Genomic DNA, 24964 nt, shown 5'->3' on the forward strand with positions numbered 1-24964 from the left:
GCAAGTAAATTATGGGGTGCCACAAGTTTCAGTTCTAGGACACCTGCTTTTCACAATATACATGCTTCCATTGGGAAATATTACTAGAAGGCATGGGATTAGCTTCCACTGTTATTCTGGTGTTACTCAGCTATATATCTCATTAAAACCAGACGATATAGCTCAATTAGCTCGGATAACTGAGTGTGTTAAAGAATTAAAAGATTGGATGACATAACTTTCTATTATTAAAATCTGATAAGGCAGAGATTTTGCACATCAGCCCAAAACCCAGTACACAGAAGCTCCAGCATTTATACCTGCATTTAGAAGGATGTTCTGTAACTTCTAGTTCAACAGTAAAAGGCCTGGGAGTTATTTTAGACTGTAATTTGAAAATCATATCAACCATATTACAAAAACAGGCTTCCTCCACCTTAGAAATATCGCTAAACTAAGAAACATGTCTATATGATGTCTATATGTCCTGCATCATTAATAAACAAGTTACAGTTATTCCGGAATGCAGGAGCCAGAGTTCTTACAAGGTTGAGAAAATCTCACCATATAACCCCAATCTTATCATCCCTACACTGGCTACCTGTTAAGTTTTGAATCGACTACAAACTATTCCTACTTATTTACAAAACACTAAATCTCACAGATGCTCACCTCTTCTCTCAGCCTGGCTTCCACCACTGTTTCCCATAACTTCATGGTGTAAATGATCAACTTTATTTCCCTGTAGCTACTGCAGGGCTGCACATCTCCCTTGTTCTTGAAAATTGTTACCAGCACACTCCTTCTTAATTCCTCAGATATTACTCTTATGCATTTTCTTTGGCTTTCGCCACATCCCTCTTCACCTGCTGCCGCATCTCCTTGTACTCCTGTCTACTTTTCTCATCACTCTGTCGATCCCAATTCTGTTTTGCCAGCCTCTTTTTCCTTATGCTTTCTTGCACTTCCTCATTCTACCACCACGTCTCTTTGTCCTATTTCCAGATGTCACACCAAGTACTTTTCTAGCTGTCTCCCTTATCACTTCTGCAGTAGTTGCCCAATCATCCAGCACCTCTTCACCACCCCTGTCTGACCTCTCCCTGAATCTCACACTACAGTCTTCCTCCTTCAGTTTCCACCATCTTATTCTTCTTTTAGCGCTCTCCTCCTCTACTTCTTCACCTCTAAAACCATCTTACAGATGACCATCTGATGCTGTCTAGCTACACTGTCCCCAGCCAACACCTTACAGTCTCCAATCTCCTTCAGGTTGCATCTCCTACATAGAACATAGTCCACCTGTGTGCACCTTCCTCCACTCTTATATGCCACTGTATGATCCTCCTTGTTCTTAAAATCAGTGTTCACCACTGCCATTTCCATCCTTTTAGCAAAATCTGCCCTTCCACATTCCTCTCCTTAAAGCAATACCTACCCATCACCTCCTAATTACATTTGTTCCCTTTTCCTACATGCCCACTGAAATCCACCCCAATCAACATTCATTCAATCCTAGGTACACCTTCTACCACTTCATCTAACTCACCCCAGAATTTTTCCTTCTCCTCCATCTCACAACCCACTTGTGGAGCATAAGCAATGATGACATTTATCATCACCCCTTCAACTTCCAGCTTCACAATCATTGCCCTATCATAAACTCTCTTCACCTCCAGTACACACTTACTGTACTCTTCCTTCAGAATCACCCCTACACCATTTCCCTCCATCCACACGATAACAGAACAGTTAAAACCCACCACCAATGTTCCTGGCCTTACTCCCTTTCCACTTGGTCTCCTGAACACACCATATCTACATTTCTCCTCTCCATCATATCAGCTCCCTCTGTCCCTTTGCCAGCCATAGAACCAACATTTAAAGTACCCACCAAACCTTCACTCTCCTACACTTCTCATTTCCCTGCCACCTCTGTAGATGTCTTTCTCCTCTCCTTCTCCTCCTTCGGCCAACAGTAGCCCAATTTCCACCGGTACCCTGTTGGCTAACGATACCTGTGGTGGTCGTTGGAAACCCGGGCCTCGACCGATCTGGTATGAAATTCTCTATCATGATCCGCATATTTGATTTGCCACGTTTTACACTGGATGCACTTCCTAACGCAACCCTCCCTATTTTCCCGGGTTTGGGACGGCACTAAGAGTGCACTGACTTGTGCAACCGTATTTCTCTCTCCAGTGTTTCATTATGTTTAAAGACTATAATCACACTCTTGATGTCATATAAATAAGGATGGGTTCCCCTTTTGAGTCTGGTTCCTCTAAAGGTTTCTTCCTTATGTCATCTAAGGGAGTTTTTTTCTTGCCACAGTCGCCATGTCTGCTCATCAGGCATAAATACACATTGTTCACAAATAAATGCTGCTTTGAGACAATGTCTGTTAGGAAAAGCGCTATATAAATACTCTTGACAGTGTTTGTTTTTGGCTGTTAATGAAGCCACTTACAATAACACTATATTTCAATTATAAACAAATATGTGCTAATTCTTGGTTAGAATAACAATTATTCAGTGATTATTTAATTAGGAATAAAAGTTACTAATTAATACTGGTATAACATCCTGTCTTCACTTACCCACAGTAATGCTAATGGAGCTGCTCCTGGATGAAGTGGAGGATATTTCCCTGTATGTGTAATCACAGGTGTACTCGCCCTGATGTGAAGCTTCTACAGTCAGAGTAAATGTTGTTGTAGACTCTGCAGTTTGCTTCTTTATTGATGTCCCACTTTTATATAAACTGAAGTCTACAGAGGTACATGTTGGGCTGGGTGTGGAACATCTGAATTGAAGGACTTCTCCAATTGATACCACAGAGTTTGGGGAGATCCGAGTCAATGTAGGAGCCTGCATGTCTTACCATATAGAAAAATGTTTAATAAATTAGTAACTGTACATGCTTAAACAGGATATTAGAATAAAAAGAATAATAACTGACTTGAGCACACGACTCCAGCATCTTCATGGTGTCCACAGTTCTCTACTCCAAATCCTCTGTGTGAGCACTGATCTAAGTAGCTCTCAGTTCCAGTACACTGAACATCATCCAGCCAGGTTGGTTCACTTCCCTGACCAAAGCGAGCATTACGAGGAGCGCTGACGGCTTTACCACATCCAAGATGCCTACACACCACCTCTGCATCCTTTAAGTCCCAGTAATGATCACACACTGTTCCCCACTGGGCTTTGTGCTGGATCTCCACTCGACCACAACAGTTTCTTGGACCATTCACCAGCCTGATCTGATTATGGACTGATTGATTATATAAACAACACAAGGTTTTTATTAATGACTGATTTTTATGTTAATCTTCTCATTAGCTATAAAAATTTTATAATAGAAACAGCAGTTGAGTTTGCAGAAAAGTTTTAACTATAAACAAGCCTTGCATTTTTGATGAATGTCAAACTGAAGTAATAATAAAAAGGTGTTTTTTATCGGAACTACGGAGTCTAAGCTGAACAGTTTCGCTTGTTGATAAGCCCAAGCCATGCAACACTTGCTGGAAAGAATGACAATTCAACTTGACTCCATGAAAATAATTTTGTATCATAACAGACGAAGGTTGAAGGAGCAGCTCATCCAAAAACTATCAAACGTAGATCTCTATATCACAATCGGGTTTAGTGGCAATGTGTGACAAACACAAGTAATTTGATTCCAGCTGTTAGTGACTCAAATGTACAGACATAAATAACACTATGCATTTAGCTTGCACTATACAAGACAAAACACACAAGACAAGACAAAAACAAATTATACAAGACAATACAGGCAATATGAGACAATATAGACAATATGAGTATTAAATAGGAATACACAGTATATGACACATCAGTAATGTACATAAAGTGTGAGAGTGCATGGTTGTGCAAATGACAGTATTGTATGTCAGGTATGATAAAGAGTTTACTTTAGAACTTTGTACGTTATACAGCAGCAATAGTGTGTAACATATACGGATTATGTTATGACTGACATGTCTAATAATGCAGTACTTATAGATATGTAGCAGGAAATATAATTAAGGTGAGTTATTAATATGGGTAATTGCCTGGGGAAAGAAAATGTTCCTGTGTCTGGCAGTTTTGGTAAACAAGGTTCTGCAGCACCTGCCAGTAGGGAGGAGCTGAAAGAGGTTAAGTCTAGGGTGTAAAGAGTCAGGAGTGATTTTTATCCTTCCCGGTTTCTGGTTCTTGTATAGTACAAGTCCTAGATAGAGGGCAGTTCAGTTCAGCTTGTTGATAAGCCCAAGCCATGCAACACTTGCTGGGAAGAAAAACAATTCAACTTGACTCCATGAAAATAACTTTTTATCATAACAGACGAAGGTTGACTGAGCAGCCTATCAGAATAGGATTAAATGTAGATGCCTATAGACCTTCATCTTTTACATTAGATTACAGGTATTCGTCGCTTACGACCACAATTGGGACCGACATATCGGTCGTAACACGATTTGGTCGTGTTAAGTAGAGTAGGCTATATGTACAGTACTGTGAAATGATGCCGGAAGCTGGTACGCACTGTCGTATGCCGCGGCTAGCGGCATAGCCGCGGTGTACGACACTCGTAACACGATTTGGTCATAAGTAGAGTAGGCTATATGTACAGTACTGTGAAATTATACCGGAAGCTGGTAAAAAAATAACGTACGCCGCGGCTAGCGATTGTGGTCGTAAAGTCGAATGGTCGTAAGTTGCATAGGTTGTAAGTCGACGACTACCAGGATATTAGATTCAACTTTATTGTCATTGTGCAAGGAACAGGTACAGAGCCAATGAAATGCACTTAGCATCTAACCAAAAGTGCATATGTGGCCTTTTCACAATAAATAACAGTCGATAAATAAGGTCTGAGGTCCATATATACAAATATGAGGATGATTAATCTACAGAAGCTGCAGTGGGTAATAATATATGGTAAATATAGTAATATACAATATACTGAGCAAAGATTTTCTATAGACAGATATTTCAACAGATAATACAGTCGAAACCCACTTATCTCGACCTCAGTTAACTCGCCAACCCTAATAAGTCGATGTTTTTAAAGTGGAACCGCCAAATTCTTGCTTTGTCTTAGCATTTTTAATCGGTTATGTCGATTCTTTTATGTCGCCGAACCCTAATATCTCGAGCACAAGGGGGGGGCAAATTTGCCACTTAACGTCGGTTATGTCAGGAATCCCCCTGCCTCGCCCCCTTCAGTGGCGGCATTCCCCGAAGTATCCCGCTATGTACCCTTCTTCTCGGACTCCGCATTCTCTCAATGGCACCCTGGAATACCCCGATCCTGCTGTTTTCCATGTTCGTGTTGTCTGCACCACGTTTATCCATTGCTGCCCAGCGCTGCACTTCCATAGCGCGGATCCGTGGATTCTCTACACGAACTGTCTCTGCTTTCACAGAACTTCATGGACTGCGCTCCCGGAGCGCACCACTGGATATTACTGCTTCGCTACAAGTATTGGTGGATTATCTCCTGAGTATTCTCAATAAACTTTGTTTGCGTTTACTTCGGCTTCCGCCTCCTTATCCGCATTACAGGATCTCGATTTGCATGACCAATGTAAAAAAACCTCCAAAAACACGTGCATGCACATTCTCATTTAATAACGCACATCATGCACATAAAGAAATTTCAAGCACGTAAATATATTGCTGCCATATTGGTTTTCGTTTATCTCGATCATCGGTTATCTCAATGCTTTTTGGCGTCCCCTAGGCCTGTGACATAACCGGGTTCCACTGTATACTCAAATGACATGATATAGTTATGTACAAGTATGAATGTATGCATGATACAGTATCATCATCTTCTTCCAATTAGGGGTCGGCACAGCAGATCATCCGTCTCCATACCCCCCTGTCCTCTACATCTGCCTCTTTCAAACCAACTACCTGTATGTCTCCACATCCATAAACCTCCTCCTTGGTCCTCCTCTTTCCCTCCTTCCTGGTGGCTCCATCCTCAGCATTGTCCTACTGATATACCCCATGTCCCTCCTTTGCACATGTCCAAACCATCTCAATCTCGCCTCCCTCACCTTGTCTCCAAAATGTTTTACATGCGCTGTCCCTCTAATTAACTCATTTTTAATCCTGTCCATCATCGTCACTCCCAATGAAAACCTCAACATCTTCAGCTCTGCTACCTCTACCTCCTGTCTTTTAGTTAATACCTCTGCCTCTAAACCAAACAACACCACAGTCCTATAAACATTTCCTTTCACTCTTGCAGATACCCTACTATCACAAATCACTCCTGCCATGCTTCTCTCCAGTAACACTAGTAGTAACACTAAATTACTGATCAGTAGCAGAAGCTTAGGCTGAATTATTAACCTATAATTGACTGACACCATAAATGACCCAGAAATGCTAACCACCTTGATGAAATGGCTAACAACATAGGCCTTATACTCACTAGCACATTAAACACTGTTGCCCCCATTCAGTTAAAAAGGTTTAGAGAAAGAACACCGGCACCATGGTATATTTAATACGCATGCCCTCAAGAGAACGGCCCTTAATCTGCAGGGAAAATGGAGGAAAACTAAATTAGAGGTATTTAGAATTGCATATAAAAACAGTATGCTCAGCTACAGACAGGCGCTAAAAGCTGCTAGAGCTGAACACCTGAGCAAACTCATGGAAAACAACAAAAACAATCCCAGGTTCCTTTTCAGTACAGTAGCTAAACTAACTACAAATCAGGGATCTGAAAATTGTGTTCCATCACAGTTTAGTAGTGAGGACTTTATGAATTTCTTCACTGAAAAAATAGATAACATTAGAAAAACAATTGTGGAGGTCCAACCTCTAACAGCATCTCCTGAAATTATCTCGCCTACAACTCCACAACTACACTGTTTTACATGTACAGGACAAGAAGAGCTGTATGATGTTATTATCAAAGCTAAATCAACAACATGTCAGTTTGATCCAATTCCTACTAAACTACTGAAGGAAGTGTTATATACAACTGGTGAGCCTCTTCTAAATATTATTAAATCCTCACTATTGTTAGATCATATCCCTAAATCCCTCAAGTAAGCAGTTATTAAGCCCCTCATTAAAAAAACTAATCTGGATCCAAACACGCTATCGAATTACAGACCTATTTCAAATCTCCCATTAATGTCTAAGATTTTAGAAAAGATTGTCGCTGCCCAGTTATGTTTCCACTTGCAAGAGAACAATATTTTTGAAGAGTTTTAGTCAGGTTTTAGGCCCCATCATAGCACAGAAACTGCCCTAGTTAAAATCACTAATGACCTGTTTTTAGCTTCAGACCAAGGCTTCATCTCGCTGTTGGTTCTACTAGATCTTAGTGCTGCATTCGACACTATAGATCATGATCTCCTCCTCGATCGCCTACAGAATTACATCGGCATTCATGGACAGGCATTAAGCTGGTTTAAATCCTACCTGTCCAGTCGTTACCATTTCGTAGATTTAAATGAAGAGTTATCCAGGCTAATGCAAGTAAATTATGGCGTGCCGCAAGGTTCAGTTCTAAGACCCCTGCTCTTCACAGTATACATGCTTCCGTTAGGAAATATTATTAGAAGGCATGGAATTAGCTTCCATTGTTATGCTGATGATACTCAGCTATATATCTCATCTAAACAAGACGATACAGCTTAATTAGCTCGAATAACTGAGTGTGTTAAGGAAATAAGAGATTGGATGACCCATAACTTTCTACTACTAAATTCTGATAAGACGGAGATTTTGCTCATCGGCCCAAAAACTAGTATACAGAAGCTTCAGCATCTCAACCTGCATTTAGAGGGATGTTCTGTAACCACTAGTTCAACGGTAAAAGACCTGGGAGTTATTTTAGACAGCAACTTGTCTTTCAAATATCATATCAACCAAGTTACAAAAACAGCCTTCTTTCACCTTAGAAATACAGTGGAACCTCGGGTTACGAATTTAATTCGTTCCGGTACTTTATTCGTAACCTGAAAAGTTCGTATCCCGATACAAATTTCCCCATAATAATAAACAGAAACTTCGGTCATTTGTTCTGGACAACCAAAAATATTACTTAAATAAAAATAAAGCCAATATTCACTAATATTATTAAATTTTAACATGTTATATTAAAATTATACCACATAAAAACATACAAAAGAGGAAAAGATCTTTACCGGGTACTTTCCCTTTGAGAAGACTCGCTGCAGGAGACGACATTCGTAGAAGGGGGAGGAGGGAGAGTTATTGTTTGGAAGGAGAATCTTATTATATTATATTATTTATATATTATTATATATTATATTATAGAATATTAAAGACAGTGTTATTAACACGAACGCTGAGACAATTGTTGCATTAGAGGGAAAATGAGAGCTGTTTCTTTAAGGCTACTATCAGTTGGTATTGAAGTCCAGAGTGAAATTCATTATGGGTATTGTACTTCGGAAAAGACTGTAACCCTGCTAATCTATCTTCATAAAAACAAGTAAAGTGGTTATGCATCGGCTAATATTGTCCATCTCATCATTCCACGAGCATCAACTAACGAGTTGTTACGCTGCTGCCGGGAAAAGTTCAAGCGGATAAGTAACACGATGCTCTCGCTAGGGACACAGGACGCTAACTGATGTGACGAGCTGCGTGGATAGAGCAAAAACAACCAACTTGCCTGCGATTTTTTGGTGAGCGACGTTTGTATCCCGATATATTGTTCGTAACCAGGGGCAAAAATTTTGATGAACTGCGATTCGTAACCTGAATTATACGTATGCCGGGGCGTTCGTAACCCGAGGTTCCACTGTATTTCTAAGTTAAGAAAAATGTTATCTATATCCGATGCAGAGAAGCTCGTCCATGCGTTCATGACCTCCGGAATAGATTATTGTAATGCATTACTAGGTGGATGTCCTGCATCATTAATAAACAAGCTTCAGTTAGTTCAGAATGCAGCAGCCAGAGTTCTTAAAAGGTCAAGAAAATATGATCACATAACCCCAATCTTATCGTCCCTACACTGGCTTCCTGTTAAGTTTCGAATAGACTACAAACTATTACTTCTTACTTATAAAGCACTAAATGGTTTGGCTCCCGTGTATCTCTCCAGTCTTTTAACATGCTACAATCCGCCATGCTCCCTGAGATCTCAAAACTCTGGACTTCTAGTAGTTCCTAGAATAGCAAAGTCCACTGAAGGCGGTAGAGCATTTTCATATTTAGCTCCTAAACTCTGGAACAGTCTTCCTGACAGTGTTCTGGGCTCAGACACACTCACCCAGTTTAAGTGTAGATTAAAAACATATCTTTTTAGCAAAGCCTACACATAACACACATCACATCATAACCTTGTGCTCCAGAACATCTGATCACATGCACATTATCATCTTGTGCTGTTAATATCATGAACAGCAGCTACGCTAATTTCTCTCCACTGCTTCTCTTTCTCTCCCCATCCCGAGACACCCTGAGGTTTGGCCAGCTCCAGTCACCTCCCACCTCGTGATGATTACGGACCTTTGAAGAAGTAGATGCTGAACTCGCAAACATCCCGAACCATCTAGAGACGTACCAGTGCCAATTGGATCCCACTACATGTGTGGAGTTTTGACATTGGACCTCCTGGAGTGTTTAAAGGCTCTGGCATAGAAAAGCTGATACTGGATCTGTGATGATCACAAATGCTGAGCTCATAAAACTAGGAGCTACTAACCATATAGACTGTATAAGACTGCAGAAAGAACATCACTTATAATCTTATACTCCAGTAATCATGCTAGTTCTCACTCTCCAGTGTTCTGTACTATTGAAAGCTTTATGATCACACTCTTGAAAGTTGAATCTAATCTAATCTAATCTAATCTTGATGTTACCCAAATGAGGATGGGTTCCCCTTTTGAGTCTGGTTCCTCTCAAGGTTTCTTCCTCATAACATCTAAGGGAGTTTTTCCTTGCCACAATCGCCACGGCTTGCTCATCAGGGATAAATGCACACCGTTTACCTTCACTGTTGATTTCTGTAAAGCTGCTTTGAGACAATGTCTGTTGTGAAAAGCGCAATAGAAATAAACTTGACTTGACTTACAATAACACTATATATCAATTATAAACAAATATGTGCTAATTCTTGGTTAGAATAACAATTAATTAGTGATTATTTAATGAGGAAATAAAGTTACTGATTAATACTGGTATAACATCCTGCCTGCACTTACCCACAGTAATGTTAATGGAGCTGCTCCTGGATGAAGTGGAGTTACTTTCCCTGTATGTGTAATCACAGGTGTACTCGCCCTGATGTGAGGCTTCTACAGTCAGAGTAAATGTTGTTGTAGACTCTGCAGTTTGCTTCTTTATTGATGTTCCAGTTTTATATAAACTGAAGTCTACAGAGATGCATGTTGGGCTGGGTGTGGAACATCTGAACTGAAGGACTTCTCCAATTGATACCACAGAGTTTGGGGAGATCCGAGTCAATGTAGGAGCCTGCATGTCTAATAAAACAGAGAAATAGTAATTAATACCTAAATATGATTTAACAAGTTTTTGGAACAAAAAGAATAATAACTTACTTGAGCACACGACTCCAGCATCTTCATGGTGTCCACAGTTCTCTACTCCAAATCCTCTGTGTGAGCACTGATCTATGTAGCTCTCATTTCCATTACACTGAACATCATCCAGCCAGGTTGGTTCACTTCCCTGACCAAAGCGAGCATTACGAGGAGCACTGACGGCTTTACCACATCCAAACTGCCTACACACCACCTCTGCATCCTTTAAGTCCCAGTAATGATCACACACTGTTCCCCACTGGGCTTTGTGCTGGATCTCCACTCGACCACAACAGTTACTCTGACTGTTCACCAGCCTAAACTTATTATGGACTGATTAATTATATAAACAACACAAGGTTTTTATTAATGACTGATTTTTATGTTAATCGGTTCTTCTCATAAGCTATGAAAAATTTAATAATAGGACAACAGCAGTTGAATTTGCAGAAAAGTTTGAACTATAAACAAGCCTTGCATTTTTGATAAATGTCAAACTGAAGTTATTATAAAAAGTGTTTTCCATCTGAACTACAGAGTCTCAGCTGAACAGTTCAGTTTGTTGATAAGCCCAAGCCATGCAACACTTTCTGGAAAGAATGACAATTCAACTTGACTGAATAAAAATAATTTTGCATCATCACAGACGAAGGTTGAAGGAGCAGCTTATCAAAATAGGATCAAATGTAGATGTCTATAGACCTTCATCTTCCAGGGGTTCTTAAATGATCAAATGTAAGTGTAAATGTAGGTAAGATTTCTACCACAGTATTGCTGAATTTTCAAATCTGACAAAATTTGCTGATTAATATTCTATTATAGTTTTATGGTTATGTTCTTGTACTTATTATTTCTATAGTATCAAATTACACTGGGAATCATATGGTACAACTTCCATATTTTTATCATATAATCATATGTAATTGTTAGAAGGGGAGGAGTTTATGATCACAACACCCTGTTGATTATATTCTAATAAAATGGAATGTTTTATTCTTTTAATAAAAGTAACACTAAATAACTGATTAGTAGTAAAAGCTTAGGCTGAATGATTCACCTATTACTGACTTACAGTGTTTGATTTTGGCTGTTAATGAAGCCACCTGCAAAAACACTATATTTAAATTGTAAAAAAAAAAAGTGTTAATTCTTGGTTAGAATAACAATTAATCAGTGATTATTTAAATAGGAATAAAAGTGTCAGGGATCCACCTGCCACGCCCCCTTTGGTGGCTCTCTATGCCTCCACTCTCCATAGAGCTCCAGGTCTAACGAGGCACACCTGGAGCTCATCATCACTCATGCCTCCACTCTCTCTGAAGCCCCAGGTTTAATCACGCTCACCTGGGGTTCATCATCACTCCACCCTGCTTCTATATAAGCTCCTCATTCACCCCCAAACAGCGTTCGTTATTGTTTGTGTTGGACTTCCCGTACTGCATGTTCTGTCGTTCCGGCTTTCATACAGGACTTCCGTTATCATCCGTTTCATTCGGACTCCAGAATCCCGTACCGGCTGCGCTTCCCCTCCCTGTGCATCTCGGGTCAGCTACGCTTCTCCCAATGCGCTACTCGGACTGTCTTTTCAACCTAAGGACTGCCGTGTGTGTATGTGTGCGCGCGCGCGTGTGTGTGTGTGTGTGTGCGTGTGTGTACCTCTCTCTCACACATGCCATTAAAACCCGAGCGAGCTGTACTCCGGCTTCCGCCTTTTGTTTCGCTCACACCGTGACAAAAAGTTACTAATTAATACTGGTATAACATCCTGCCTGCACTTACCCACAGTAATGCTAATGGAGTTGCTCCTGGATGAAGTGGAGAATGTTTCCCTGTATGTGTAATCACAGGTGTACTCGCCCTGATGTGAGGCTTCTACAGTCAGAGTAAATGTTGTTGTAGACTCTGCAGTTTGCTTCTTTATTGATGTTCCAGTTTTATATAAACTGAAGTCTACAGAGATGCATGTTGGGCTGGGTGTGGAACATCTGAACTGAAGGACTTCTCCAATTGATACCACAGAGTTTGGAGAGATCCGAGTCAATGTAGGAGCCTGCATGTCTAATCATACAGAATAAATATTTAATAATTATGTTAATGTAAATGCTTTAATAGGGTTTTGGAAATAAACTAAATAATAACTTACTTGAGCACACGACTCCAGCATCTTCTTCGTGTCCACAGTTCTGTACTCCAAATCCTCTGTGTGAGCACTGATCTATGTAGCTCTCAGTTCCAGTACACTGAACATCATCCAGCCAGGTTTGTTCACTTCCCTGACCAAAGCTGGCATTATGAGGAGCGCTGACGGCTTCATCACATCCAAGTTGTCTACACACCACCTCTGCATCCTTTAAGTCCCAGTAATGATCACACACTGTTCCCCACTGGGCTTTGTGCTGGATCTCCACTCGACCACAACAGTTACTTGAACCATTCACCAGCCTGATCTGATTATGGACTGATTTATTATAAATAAAAGGCAGAAGATTTTGATTAATTACTTTCTAATTTCTGCCATTCACTTGCAGTCATGAGTCAGAAAGAGCTTCTTTTCCAAAAAGAAAACATTTATGGACACTTCAAGTCAAGTCAAGTCAAGAAGCTTTTATTGTCATTTCAACCATATATAGCTGATGCAGTATACAGTGAAATGAAACAACGTTTCTCCTGAACCCAGGTGCTACATAAAACAACATAAAACAACAGTCACAGAACAGAAGAACACAGGGCCAGGAACTAAGATCCTCGCCACATAAAGTGCATGTGTGCAACTGGTGCAAACAGTGCAAAAGACAACACAAGACAGTGCAAGACAACACAGGACAGTGCAGGACAATACACAATACACAAAATATAAAAATAGCAATAGCTCCGCCAGTAAAACCTGTCGTGACAGAATAAGGTGCACAGTAGCAGAAAAATGTAAACAGAAATGTAAACAGAATTTTGCAATTCTATAATAATATAAAATATAATAGCAGCAATCAAAATAAAGTGATCACAGTCCCGGAAGATCAGCAACAAACGGCATGTAAACATTTTGCAATAATGAGAGGTGTGAATGGTGCTGAAACCTGGGTGTGTGAAGTGTATGTGTGTTGAGTCCGGTTGTACAGATCAGTCACTCAGTTGTGTGTAAGTGTGTGTGTGTGTGAGAGAGAGAGTTCAGTCCAGATGTTTGTTCAGGAGCCTGACGGCTTGCGGTAAAAAACTGTTGCACAGTCTTGATGTGACGGCCCGAATGCTTCGGAACCGTTTTCCTGATGGTAGGAGTGTGAAAAGTGTGTGTGAGGTCGTCCACAATGCTGTAATTGTGGACGACCTCACACACACCCAAAAAGGGTGTGTGTGGTCATCCACAATGCTGTGTGCTTTGCGGATGCAGTGTGTGGTGTAAATGTCCATGATAGAGGAGAGAGACTCGATGATCTTCTCAGCTGTCCTCACTATCCTCTGTAGGGTCTTGCGATCCGAGACGGTGCAGTTCCCAAACCAGGCAGTGATGCAGATGCTTAAGAAGCTCTCGATGGTCCCTCTATAGAACATGGTCAGGATGGGGGGAGGGAGATGAGCTTTCCTCAGCCTTCTCAGGAAGTAGAGACGCTGCTGGGCTTTCTTGGTGATGGAGCTGGTGTTAAGTGACCAGGTGAGGTTGTCCGCCAGATGAACACCAAGGAATTTGGTGCTCTTGACGATCTCCACTGAAGATCCATCGATGATCAGTGGAGAATGGTCACTCTGTGTTCTCCTGAAGTCAACAACTATCTCTTGGGTTTTCTCCACGTTCAGAGACAGGTTGTTGGCTCCACACCAGGCTGTTAACCATTGCACCTCCTCTCTGTATGCTGACTCATCGTTCTTGCTGATTAGACCCACCACGGTCGTGTCATCAGCAAACTTAATGATATGATTCGAGCTGTGCGTTGGTGCACAGTCATGAGTCAGCAGAGTGAACAGCAGTGGACTGAGCACACAGCCCTGAGGGGCTCCAGTGCTCAGTGTGGTGGTGCTGGAGATGCTGTTCCCGATCCGGACTGACTGAGGTATCTCGGTCAGGAAGTCCAGGATCCAGTTGCAGAGAGAGGTGTTCAGGCCCAGTAGGCTCAGCTTCTCGATCAGGTGCTGGGGAATAATTGTGTTGAATGCTGAACTGAAGTCTATGAACAGCATACTTACATAAGAGTCCTTGTTATCCAGATGGGTGAAGGCCAGATGGAGGGTTGTGGAGATGGCATCGTCTGTGGAGCGGTTTGGACGATACGCAAACTGCATGGGGTCCAGTGCGGGTGGGAGCTGGGTCTTTATGTGCCTCATGACAAGCCTCTCGAAGCACTTCATCGTGATGGGTGTGAGTGCAACGGGACGATAGTCATTGAGGCAGGACACAGAAGACTTCTTCTGCACAGGAATGATGGTCGTCATCTTGAGGCACGTAGGAACAGTGGCGCTGCTCAGGGAGATGTTGAAGATGTCAGTGAAGACATCTGCTAGTTGTTCTGCACATTCCCTGAGCACTCTGCCAGGAATGTTGTCAGGTCCAGCAGACTTCCGTGGGTTAACTCTGCATAGAGTTTTCCTTACTTCAGCTGTGGTTAGACAGAGCACCTGGTCACTGGGAGGAGGGATTGTCTTCCTCGCCACCAAGTTGTTCTGCACCTCGAACCGGGCGTAGAAGTCGTTCAGCGTATCTGGAAGGGAGGTGTCATGGTCACAAGCAGGTGATGTGGTCTTGTAATTCGTGATCGCCTGGATGCCCTGCCACATGCGCCGGGTGTCTCCGCTGTCCTGGAAGTGGCCATGGATTCTCTTGGCGTGTGCGCTCTTCGCCTCTCTGATAGCACAGGACAGTTTGGCTCTTGCTGTTTTTAAGGCTGTCTTGTCCCCTGCTCTGAAAGCAGAGTCTCTTGTTTTTAGCAGCGCACAAACCTTGGTGGTCATCCATGGCTTCTGGTTTGAGCGTGTAGTGATGGTCCTGGTGATAGTCATGTCATCAATGCACTTGCCGATGTAGCTGGTCACTGTTGACGTGTACTCCTCCAAGTTGATGAAATCGCCATTGGTTGCAGCTTCCTGAACATGTCCCAGTCAGTGCATTCAAAACAGTCCTGGAGAGCAGACATGGATCCGGCTGGCCAGGTTCTCACTTGTTTTTGAGCTGGTCTTAAACGCCTGCTGAGTGGTCTGTATGCTGGGATCAACATAACAGAGATGTGGTCTGAGTACCCAAGTTGGGGGCGGGGCTTTGCCCGGTATGCGCCCCGGATTTTTGTGTAAACAACATCCAGCGTGTTTTCTCCTCTGGTTGCAAAGTCCACATTCTGATGGAATTTGGGAACCACAGTCCTGAGATTTGCGTGATTAAAATCTCCGGCGACTATAAACAATCCGTCAGGAGTCCCCATCGGAGAGGCTTGGAGGCGAGATGTCGCCGTCAGAAAAAGACTTGGAGGCAAGACGTCGCTGTCAGAGAGGCTTGGAGGCGAGCCATCGCCCTGTGGGGAACTTGGAGGCGAGCCGTCGCCCTGCGGGGAACTTGGAGGCGAGCCGTCGCCCTGCGGGGAACTTGGAGGTGAGCTCCCACCATCTTGGAAACTTGGGGACGAGACGTCGCCATCAGGGAAGCTTGGGGGGCGAGACGTTGCCTTCAGTGAGACTTGGGGGCGAAACATGCTCGTGGAGACGTGGCACGGAGTGCTTGTGGAGACTCTGTAGATGCTCTGAGACGGAAAGGCACGCCCGCAGGAACCTCGGAACAGAGCGGCACACTCGTGGAAACTCTGCAACAGAGCTGCGCGCTTGTGAGAACTCTGCAACAGAGCCGCACGCTTGTGGGAACTCTGGTGGAATGGTACGCCCGTGGGAACCTCGAAACAGAGCGGCACACTCGTGGAAACTCTGCAACAGAGCTGCGGCGCTTGTGAGAACTCTGCAACAGAGCTGCGGCGCTTGTGAGAACTCTGCAACAGAGCTGCGGCGCTTGTGAGAACTCTGCAACAGAGCTGCGGCGCTTGTGAGAACTCTGCAACAGAGCTGCGGCGCTTGTGAGAACTCTGCAACAGAGCTGCGGCGCTTGTGAGAACTCTGCAACAGAGCCGCGCGCTCGTGGGAACTCTGCGACGGAGCCACGCGTTTGTGAAGACTCTGCGACGGAACCGTGCCCTCGTGAAGACTATGGCACGGAGCCGCACGCTCTGTAGAACTCCGGGACCAAGCCATCTTAGACTCGAGGGAGCTACAGTGGAGGTCCGCCATGTCCTTACCAAACATCCCCAGGAGAAGCCTGATAAAGTCGGCGTACGAGCCAAGATCGTTTCCCTGGGCGCTTTACAGCGCGCTGGCTCGAGAGAGAGCGTTAGCAGCCAGGAGGGAAATGCAAAAAGCGATATAATCAATGGTTCTGGAAAAAGCTTAACAAATGTTTTGATCTGTTTTGGCTGATCTTTCCTCACAATGTCCAGCTTTGCTTGAAAAGTCTGTCTTGAAAATGGTCTTGTAAGTCTATCTGAGACCAGTCTGTCAGCCATTGTGGTATGAAAAAAGAAAACAGCTATTAAATCTACAAGAATTTTAAACTTTGCTCTGATTAGTGTGATCTCTGTTCATCCAACCTAAGAACATCAAAATACTAACAACACCAGGGTTAATTGGCCCGTGTCAGCAATTAGAATTTGATTGGTTAAATTAACAGTTTTACTGTCATGTATTTGAAGCTACAGGTGCCCACAGTGTTGATTCTGAAGGCCTTAAGGCAGATTTTTTGACCCTGGCAACACATGATGGCTGACATATGATTGGATAGAAACTCTAACATAAACATATACTACTGAAACCAGTACAACCAAAAGAAAAGCACTGAAATGAAGAGAATAGACTTTAGTAATTATTTAATAAATATTCATTAGGGAAAAACATTTTAAAAAGTAATTTGTTCTGATAGTATTAAGGCCAGCAGAGAATACCTTGTTGGCCCTAAAGGCTCGCCACTGATTAAACCATGTACATGTACAATGAGACATTCACATTTAATATAACATTCATGAAATATAAAGATACTGATCTGAAATAATTTACTAGTAACTCAATAAATTACATATATTTAATTTGGCAGATACCCTTCTCCAGAGCCACTTATACCTGAAGTGTAAGTTTATACACCTGAGCACCTGATGGTTAAGAGACTTGCTCAAGGGCCCAAGAGCAGCAGTTTGGTCTGAACCATTGAGTTATAAAGTCACCACATGTTGTGATAACAGCATTACAGTTCTCCACCTCTTCTTATATTACCATTTGTTATTGTTATAATAAAAATAATTTTGTAACAGCACACCCCGAGTGACATAAATTATCAACAGCAGCTGTTAAGCAAATCAAATTTAACAGCCAGCCAACTTCAGCCTGTTGTGGAATTTGCAGCTGTAACCTGGTTCTGAAGATCTGCATTTCAGGATTATAGGGTTCTGTCAGGCCTCTGATCTCCACCAGATGTCCCCATTGTTTTCCTTATGTTTTCTTCTGTTCATTAAGTCAATCACCTTCCAACTTTTAACCTGTTTGGGTCTGTTGCTGCAGTTGGGTTCACATACTACTCTGTGGCACAATCTCAGAGAGGGTCTGACCTCAAAAACGCTATTGACTCTGTTTTAACTTCTAGCTCAGATTTTACATCTGATTGAAAATGATTTATTAACATTTTATGTAAAATGACTGAAATTAATTGCTTATAAAATATATATATTTTTAATTAATTAATAAAAGGTAATACGTGATATATAAATATAATCACATTTATTAGAATGTCATAAAGTAAAAGTTTTCTGTACCTGAGCAAGTAACACCAGCATCACCATGGCTACAGTTGTGTGTCCCAAATCCATTATGACGGCACTGTGTGATGTCACTTTCACTTCCAGAACACTGAACATTATCCAGCCATATTGGGCCACTTCCCTGACCAAAGTGGGCACTTTGATGAGCACTGACAGCTTTACCACATCCAAGTTGTCTACACACCACATGTGCATCATTCAGATCCCAGCTATTATCACACACTTTCCACCACTGGTTATTAGAATAGATTTCCACTCTACCAGAGCAGGAGTGATTGCCACCAGTGAGTCGTATGTTAGCAGCATCTAATACAAACAAAATGCATGTTAATATTTATTCTTTATAATTAATTTCCTTACTTCACTGATATCCTACTGCCTTTTTTATTGTACAGTATATTTTCCCATCAAGTATAAATGATCAGTATAATTATCTAAACCCCAAATAAGCATTAGCAGACTATCAGGAGAGCAGGGAACACGATGCACAACTAAATTATTCTGTCAGCGTGTCTCTCTATGGCAGGGGGTCAAACTCAGGCCGACGGGCCAAATCTGGCTCGCGGTGTAATTAAATTTGGCCTGCGAGATCATATCAAAAGTGTATTAGAGCTGGCCCGCCAGTATGTAGCGCATACACCGCTAATACTACAAATCCTAGAATGCTTTGTTAGTACATTGGCGCGTCAGTTGAGACCGCTAAAACACCTTCCTCCTTTTTTGTCCACAATCATCGGTATCCATGCCATCAGTCTGCTTGAACAAACTTAATCCACCCCTCCCCAAAAATGGGCAAACGAAAGATGGAAAACGGGAGCTTTCAAGACAGGTTGGAGGCAGATTATCTGTTCACAAATGGAAAGGACAGACCTGTTTGTCTCATGTGAGGAGCCACCATGGCTGTAACGAAAGAATATAACATAAAAAGACACTATGAAACGAAACACCACGACAAGTACAAGGACCTGGACGTAAAGCAAAAGTTCCAGAAGGTAGAGGAGATGAAAAAAAGTCTGGTTTCACGGCAGACTATGTTCACAAAAGATAAATCACAAAGTGAGGCTGCTGTAGATTGCTAAAAAGCAAGCATTTTTAAATGTGAGCCTGAGCAGAAACACCATGGCTGAGCATACATGTGAGCTCACCACCAATTTACATGAACAGCTGATGAAAAAGGAAAAAGATTTTATTGCATACTCCCTTGCTGTGGATGAGAGCAGTGACACATCTGATACTGCCAAGCTGTCAATCTTCATCCGTGGAGTGGACTCGAGTCTGTGTGTTACAGAGGAACTTTTGGGATTAAAATCAATGCATGGCACAACCACTGGAAAATAAATCTTTGAAGAGGTATCCAAATGTGTAAATGAAATGAGGCTGCCTTGGGATAAACATCTGACGACAGATAATGCGCCCGCGATGTGTGGTCAAAAGAGTGGGCTGGTGGGCAGGATTCGGGAGAAGATGCGGGAGAACCATGCAGGTGAGCTTACAGTTTATCACGGCATCATACACCAGAAAGCGTTGTGTAGCAAAGAACTGAAAATGGAACATGGTATAAGCACCTTAACACGAGTAGTTAACTTCATAAGAGCCAAAGGTTTGAATCACCGCTAAGTCTTTTCTGGAGGAGTTTGGTTCAGAATACACAGACGTGCCCTATCACACAGATGTGAAGTGGCTAAGCCGAGGAAGAGTACTGAACAGATGTTTTGAGCTGCATGAGGAAATTTGTCAGTTTGTGGAAAGCAAAGGGAAAGACACAACCGAGCTCAGAGATAGAAAGATTCTGTGTGACTTGGCATTCCTGTGTGACATCCTGAGCCATCTCGATGTGCTCAACCTGCAGCTTCAGGGGCGGAGCCACGTCATCACGGATATGTACGAGTTGTGCCTGTGGGAGACTCAGATGCTGAAAGGAAACTTCAGTCATTTTCCGTGCTGCCAAACAATGAAAGTGCAGATCTCTCCCGCCATGTTGCCTAGTGCACAGTTTGCTGAAAAACCTGATTTTGAATCCCAGAAATGCATATTTAATCTGCTCAGTAATCCATTTGTGGTTGACGTGGAAAGCGCACCAACCTCCAAATGGAGCTGATTGAATTTCAGTGTAGTGACACGGTGAAGTTAAAGTACAACTCTGTGTGTGCTGCACAGTTTCCATCTTTCCTCCCTGACACACTTCCCCAACTCCATGTCCAAGCTGCTCAAACACTCTTTATGTTCGGCAGCACATATCTTTGTGAGCAACTGTTCTCTTTGATGAAGATGAACAAAACACCACTCAGGAGTCGTCTATCTGATGAACACCTTCACTCAATCCTGGGGATTTCTTCAGCTTAGAGCCTAACCCCAGACATTGATGCACTTGCATCTAAGAAGAGATGCCAGGTATCTGGCTTCAATCAATCAGAATAAATCAGAGTGTAGAAACTGAGCAAATTGATGAATGTTATCTTTATGCATGGACTGTTCATAGTTGAAAGATTGTTTTTTTTTATTTTATTGAAGGATATTATTATTATCTTTGGTTGTTTTGTTGTTGGCCAGTAAAAAAAAGTTTTATATAATAAAGGAATTTGAAAGGCTATAAATAGAGAGACATAATAAGAAACAAATATCACTGATGTGTTTTATTTCAAAATAAATTTTTCATGTGTTTATAATAATAAACTTTGGTTGTTCCAGATTCAATGTTTATGCAAAACTAAAGTTTGTTTCCATATAAAAAGGTTCAACATTACACATCTGGAGAGAAGGAAAAACATGCACAATTGCAGTCAATTTTTAAATAAATATTAAGTATGGCCCACGACCAATTTTTAGTTTTGGCCCACTGTAAATTTGAGTTTGACACCCCTGCTCTATTGGGTGACTAGGTGAGTGAGAACCCAAATGCAGGATGCACACATGGAGTAAGGAAAATACAGGTTTTAATATAATAGCACACTAAGCAATGGGGCAAAGACAAAAACACTGTCCAAAAACAGTCCAGGGTCTTAACTCAGGCGAACAACAGGGAGAGAACCAAACCAAAATCCCCTCTGTGAGCACTGATCTATGTAGCTCTCAGTTCCAGTACACTGAACATCATCCAGCCAGGTTGGTTCACTTCCCTGACCAAAGCGAGCATTACGAGGAGCGCTGATGGCTTTACTACATCCAAGCTGCCTACACACCACCTCTGCAGTCCCAGTAATGATCACACACTGTTCCCCACTGGGCTTTGTGCTGGATCTCCACTCGACCACAACAGTTACTTGGACCATTCACCAGCCTGATCTGATTATAGACTAATTTATTATATAAAAAAAGAAGTTTGATTTTTCTGTTCATTCCTTGTACTTATTAGTTATACAAATGTTAGAATATTAGATGCAATAGCAGCTAAGTTTGCAGAAAAGTGAAGTATGAACTATGAGTAAACTTGCATTCTTGATGAATGTCAAACTGAATTTATAATATATAATATATAAGTGTTTCCAATCTGAACTACAGACTGACTGACAGCGTTTGTTTTAGGCTATTAATGAATCCACTTACACTAACACTATCTTTCAATTATAAACAAATATGTGCTTATTCTTGGTTCGAATAACAATTAATTAGTGATTATTTAATAAGAAATAATAATTACTGATTTATACTGGTATAACATCCTGTCTGCACTTACCCACAGTAATGTTAATGGAGTTGCTCCTGGATGAAGTGGAGGATGTTTCCCTGTATGTGTAATCACAGGTGTACTCGCCCTGATGTGAAGCTTCTACAGTCAGAGTAAATGTTGTTGTAGACTCTGCAGTTTGCTTCTTTATTGATGTTCCAGTTTTATATAAACTGAAGTCTACAGAGATGCATGTTGGGCTGGGTGTGGAACATCTGAACTGAAGGACTTCTCCAAGTGATACCACAGAGTTTGGGAGATCCGAGTCAGTGAAGGAGTCTGCATGTCTAATCATATAGAAAAATAGTAATTTAGTACATAAAAATGCTTATTGGAACAGGTTATTGAAACAAAATAATAACTTACTTGAGCACACGACTCCAGCATCTTCACCGTGTCCGCAGTTATGTACTCCAAATCCTCTGTGTGAGCACTGATCTATGTAGCTCTCAGTTCCAGTACACTGAACATCATCCAGCCAGATTGGGTCAAGTCCCTGACCAAAGCGAGCAGAATGAGGAGCACTGACGACTTTACCACATCCAAGCTGCCTACACACCACCTCTGCATCCTTTAAGTCCCAGTAATCATCACACACTGTTCCCCACTTGGCTTTGTGCTGGATCTCCACTCGACCACAACAGTTACTTGAACCATTCACCAGCCTGATCTGATTATGGACTGATTAATTATATAAAAAAAAACAAAGTTTTATTAAGGACTGTTTTTTCTGTTCATTAGTTGTACTCATAATTATAAACACGTAATAATATTAGACACAACAGCAGCTGAGTTTGCAAAAATTTAACTATAAACAAGCCTTGCATTCTTGTTGAATGTCAAACTGAAGTTATTATAAAAAGGTGTTTTCCATCTGAACTACAGAGTCTCAGCTGAAAAGTTTAGCTTGTTGATAAGCCCTAACCATGCAACACTTGCTGGGAAGAATAACAATTCAACTTGCATCCATGAAAATAATTTTGTATCATAACAGCTGAAGGTTGAAGGAGCAGCTAATCAAAAAAAAAAAAAAAAAATCAAATGTAGATGTCTATAGACCTTTATCATCCAGGGGTTCTTAAATTATCAAATATAAGTGTAAATGTAGGTAAGATTTCTAACACAGTATTGCTGAATTTTTAAATCTGAAAAATTTGCTGATTAATATTCCATTATAGTTTTATAGTTATGTTCCTGTACTTATTATTTCTATAATTCCAAATTACACAGGAAATCATATGGTACAACTTTCATATTTCCATCATATAATCATATGCAAATATTTGAAAGGAGAGGAGTTTATGATCACCCTGTTGATTATCTTCTTATAAAATGGAACATTTTTTTTTTTAATAAAAGTAACACTAAATTACTGATCAGTAGTAGAAGCTTAGGCTGAAATATTCACCTATTACTGACTTGAAAGTGTTTGTTTTTGGCTGTTATTGAAGCCACTTGCAATAACACTATATTTAAATTATTTAAATATATGTGCTAATTCTTGGTTAGAATAACAATTAATCAGTGATTTTTTTTAATGAGGATTTTAAAATTAATTTACTGATTAATACTGGTATAACATCCTGCCTTCACTTACCCACAGTAATGTTAATGGAGCTGCTCCTGGATGAAGTGGAGTTACTTTCCCTGTATGTGTAATCACAGGTGTACTCGCCCTGATGTGAGGCTTCTACAGTCAGAGTAAATGTTGTTGTAGACTCTGCAGTTTGCTTCTTTATTGATGTTCCAGTTTTATATAAACTGAAGTCTACAGAGATGCATGTTGGGCTGGGTGTGGAACATCTGAACTGAACGACTTCTCCAATTGATACCACAGAGTTTGGGGAGATCCGAGTCAGTGTAGGAGCCTGCATGTCTAATCATACAGAAAAATAATAATTTAATACCGATATATGATTAAACAAGTTTTTTGGAACAAAAAGAATAATAACTTACTTGAGCACATGACTCCAGCAGCTTTATGGTGTCCATAGTTCTCTTCTCCAAATCCTCTGTGTGAGCACTGATCTATGTAGCTCTCAGTTCCATTACACTGAACATCATCCAGCCAGGTTGGTTCAGTTCCCTGACCAAAGTAAGCATTACGAGGAGCGCTGACGGCTTTACCACATCCAAGCTGCCTACACACCACCTCTGCATCCTTTAAGTCCCAGTAATGATCACACACTGTTCCCCACTGGGCTTTGTGCTGGACCTCCACTCGACCACAACAGTTACTTGGACCATTTACCAGCCTGATCTGATTATGGACTGATTAATTATATAAAAACATAAGGTTTTTATTAATGACTGTTAATTGTTTATACTCATAAGTTACAAAAATTTAATAATAGATAGAACAGCAGCTGAGTTTGCAGAAAAGTTTAAACTATTATCAAGCCTTGCATTCTTGATGAATGTCAAACTGAAGTTATTATAATAAATGTTTTCAATCTAAGCTACAGAGTCTCAGCTGAACAGTTCAGCTTGTTGATAAGCCCAAGCCATGCAACACTTGCTGGGAAGAATAACAATTCAACTTGACTGAATAAAAATATTTTTGTATCATAACAGATGAAGGCTGAAGGAGCAGTTTATCAGAAAAGGAGCAAATGTAGATGTCTATTGACCTTCATCTTCCAGGGGTTTTTAAATGATCAAATGTAAGAGTAAATGTAGGTAAGATTTCTACTATAGTATTGCTGAATTCAAATCTGACAAAATTTGCTGATTAATATTCTATTATACTTTTATGTTTATGTTCCTGTACTAATAATTTCTATAATTGTCACGGTTTTCCGGTTTCGCGGTGCGCACTTTGCAACATTCACTTACAGGTCGGCGGACATTTTGGGGTTTTCCTGCATTGACCGGTATTTAAGGACTTGAAGAACTCTGTCTCTGCCGGATTATCTCTTTGGTCTCCTCAGATTGTT

At 41.2% G+C, this 24964-nt stretch overlaps 1 protein-coding gene across 1 annotated transcript in view; it reads right to left on the reverse strand.

Annotated features, from left to right (window-relative positions):
- Nucleotides 1-24964, reverse strand: part of LOC124397120 (deleted in malignant brain tumors 1 protein-like) — a 224632-nt gene that overhangs the window by 59917 nt on the left and 139751 nt on the right. Inside the window, exons 12-19 of the mRNA XM_046866619.1 lie at nt 23985-24299; nt 23626-23904; nt 22395-22709; nt 12318-12596; nt 10557-10871; nt 10200-10478; nt 2942-3256; nt 2580-2858 (exon numbers count right to left, since the gene is read on the reverse strand). Of these exons, the coding sequence (XP_046722575.1) occupies nt 2580-2858; nt 2942-3256; nt 10200-10478; nt 10557-10871; nt 12318-12596; nt 22395-22709; nt 23626-23904; nt 23985-24299 (2376 nt within the window). The remainder of the gene's footprint in view (nt 1-2579; nt 2859-2941; nt 3257-10199; nt 10479-10556; nt 10872-12317; nt 12597-22394; nt 22710-23625; nt 23905-23984; nt 24300-24964) is intronic.

The sequence above is a fragment of the Silurus meridionalis genome, chromosome 14, assembly GCF_014805685.1.
Source record: "Silurus meridionalis isolate SWU-2019-XX chromosome 14, ASM1480568v1, whole genome shotgun sequence".
In the NCBI taxonomy this organism is placed as follows: domain Eukaryota; kingdom Metazoa; phylum Chordata; class Actinopteri; order Siluriformes; family Siluridae; genus Silurus; species Silurus meridionalis.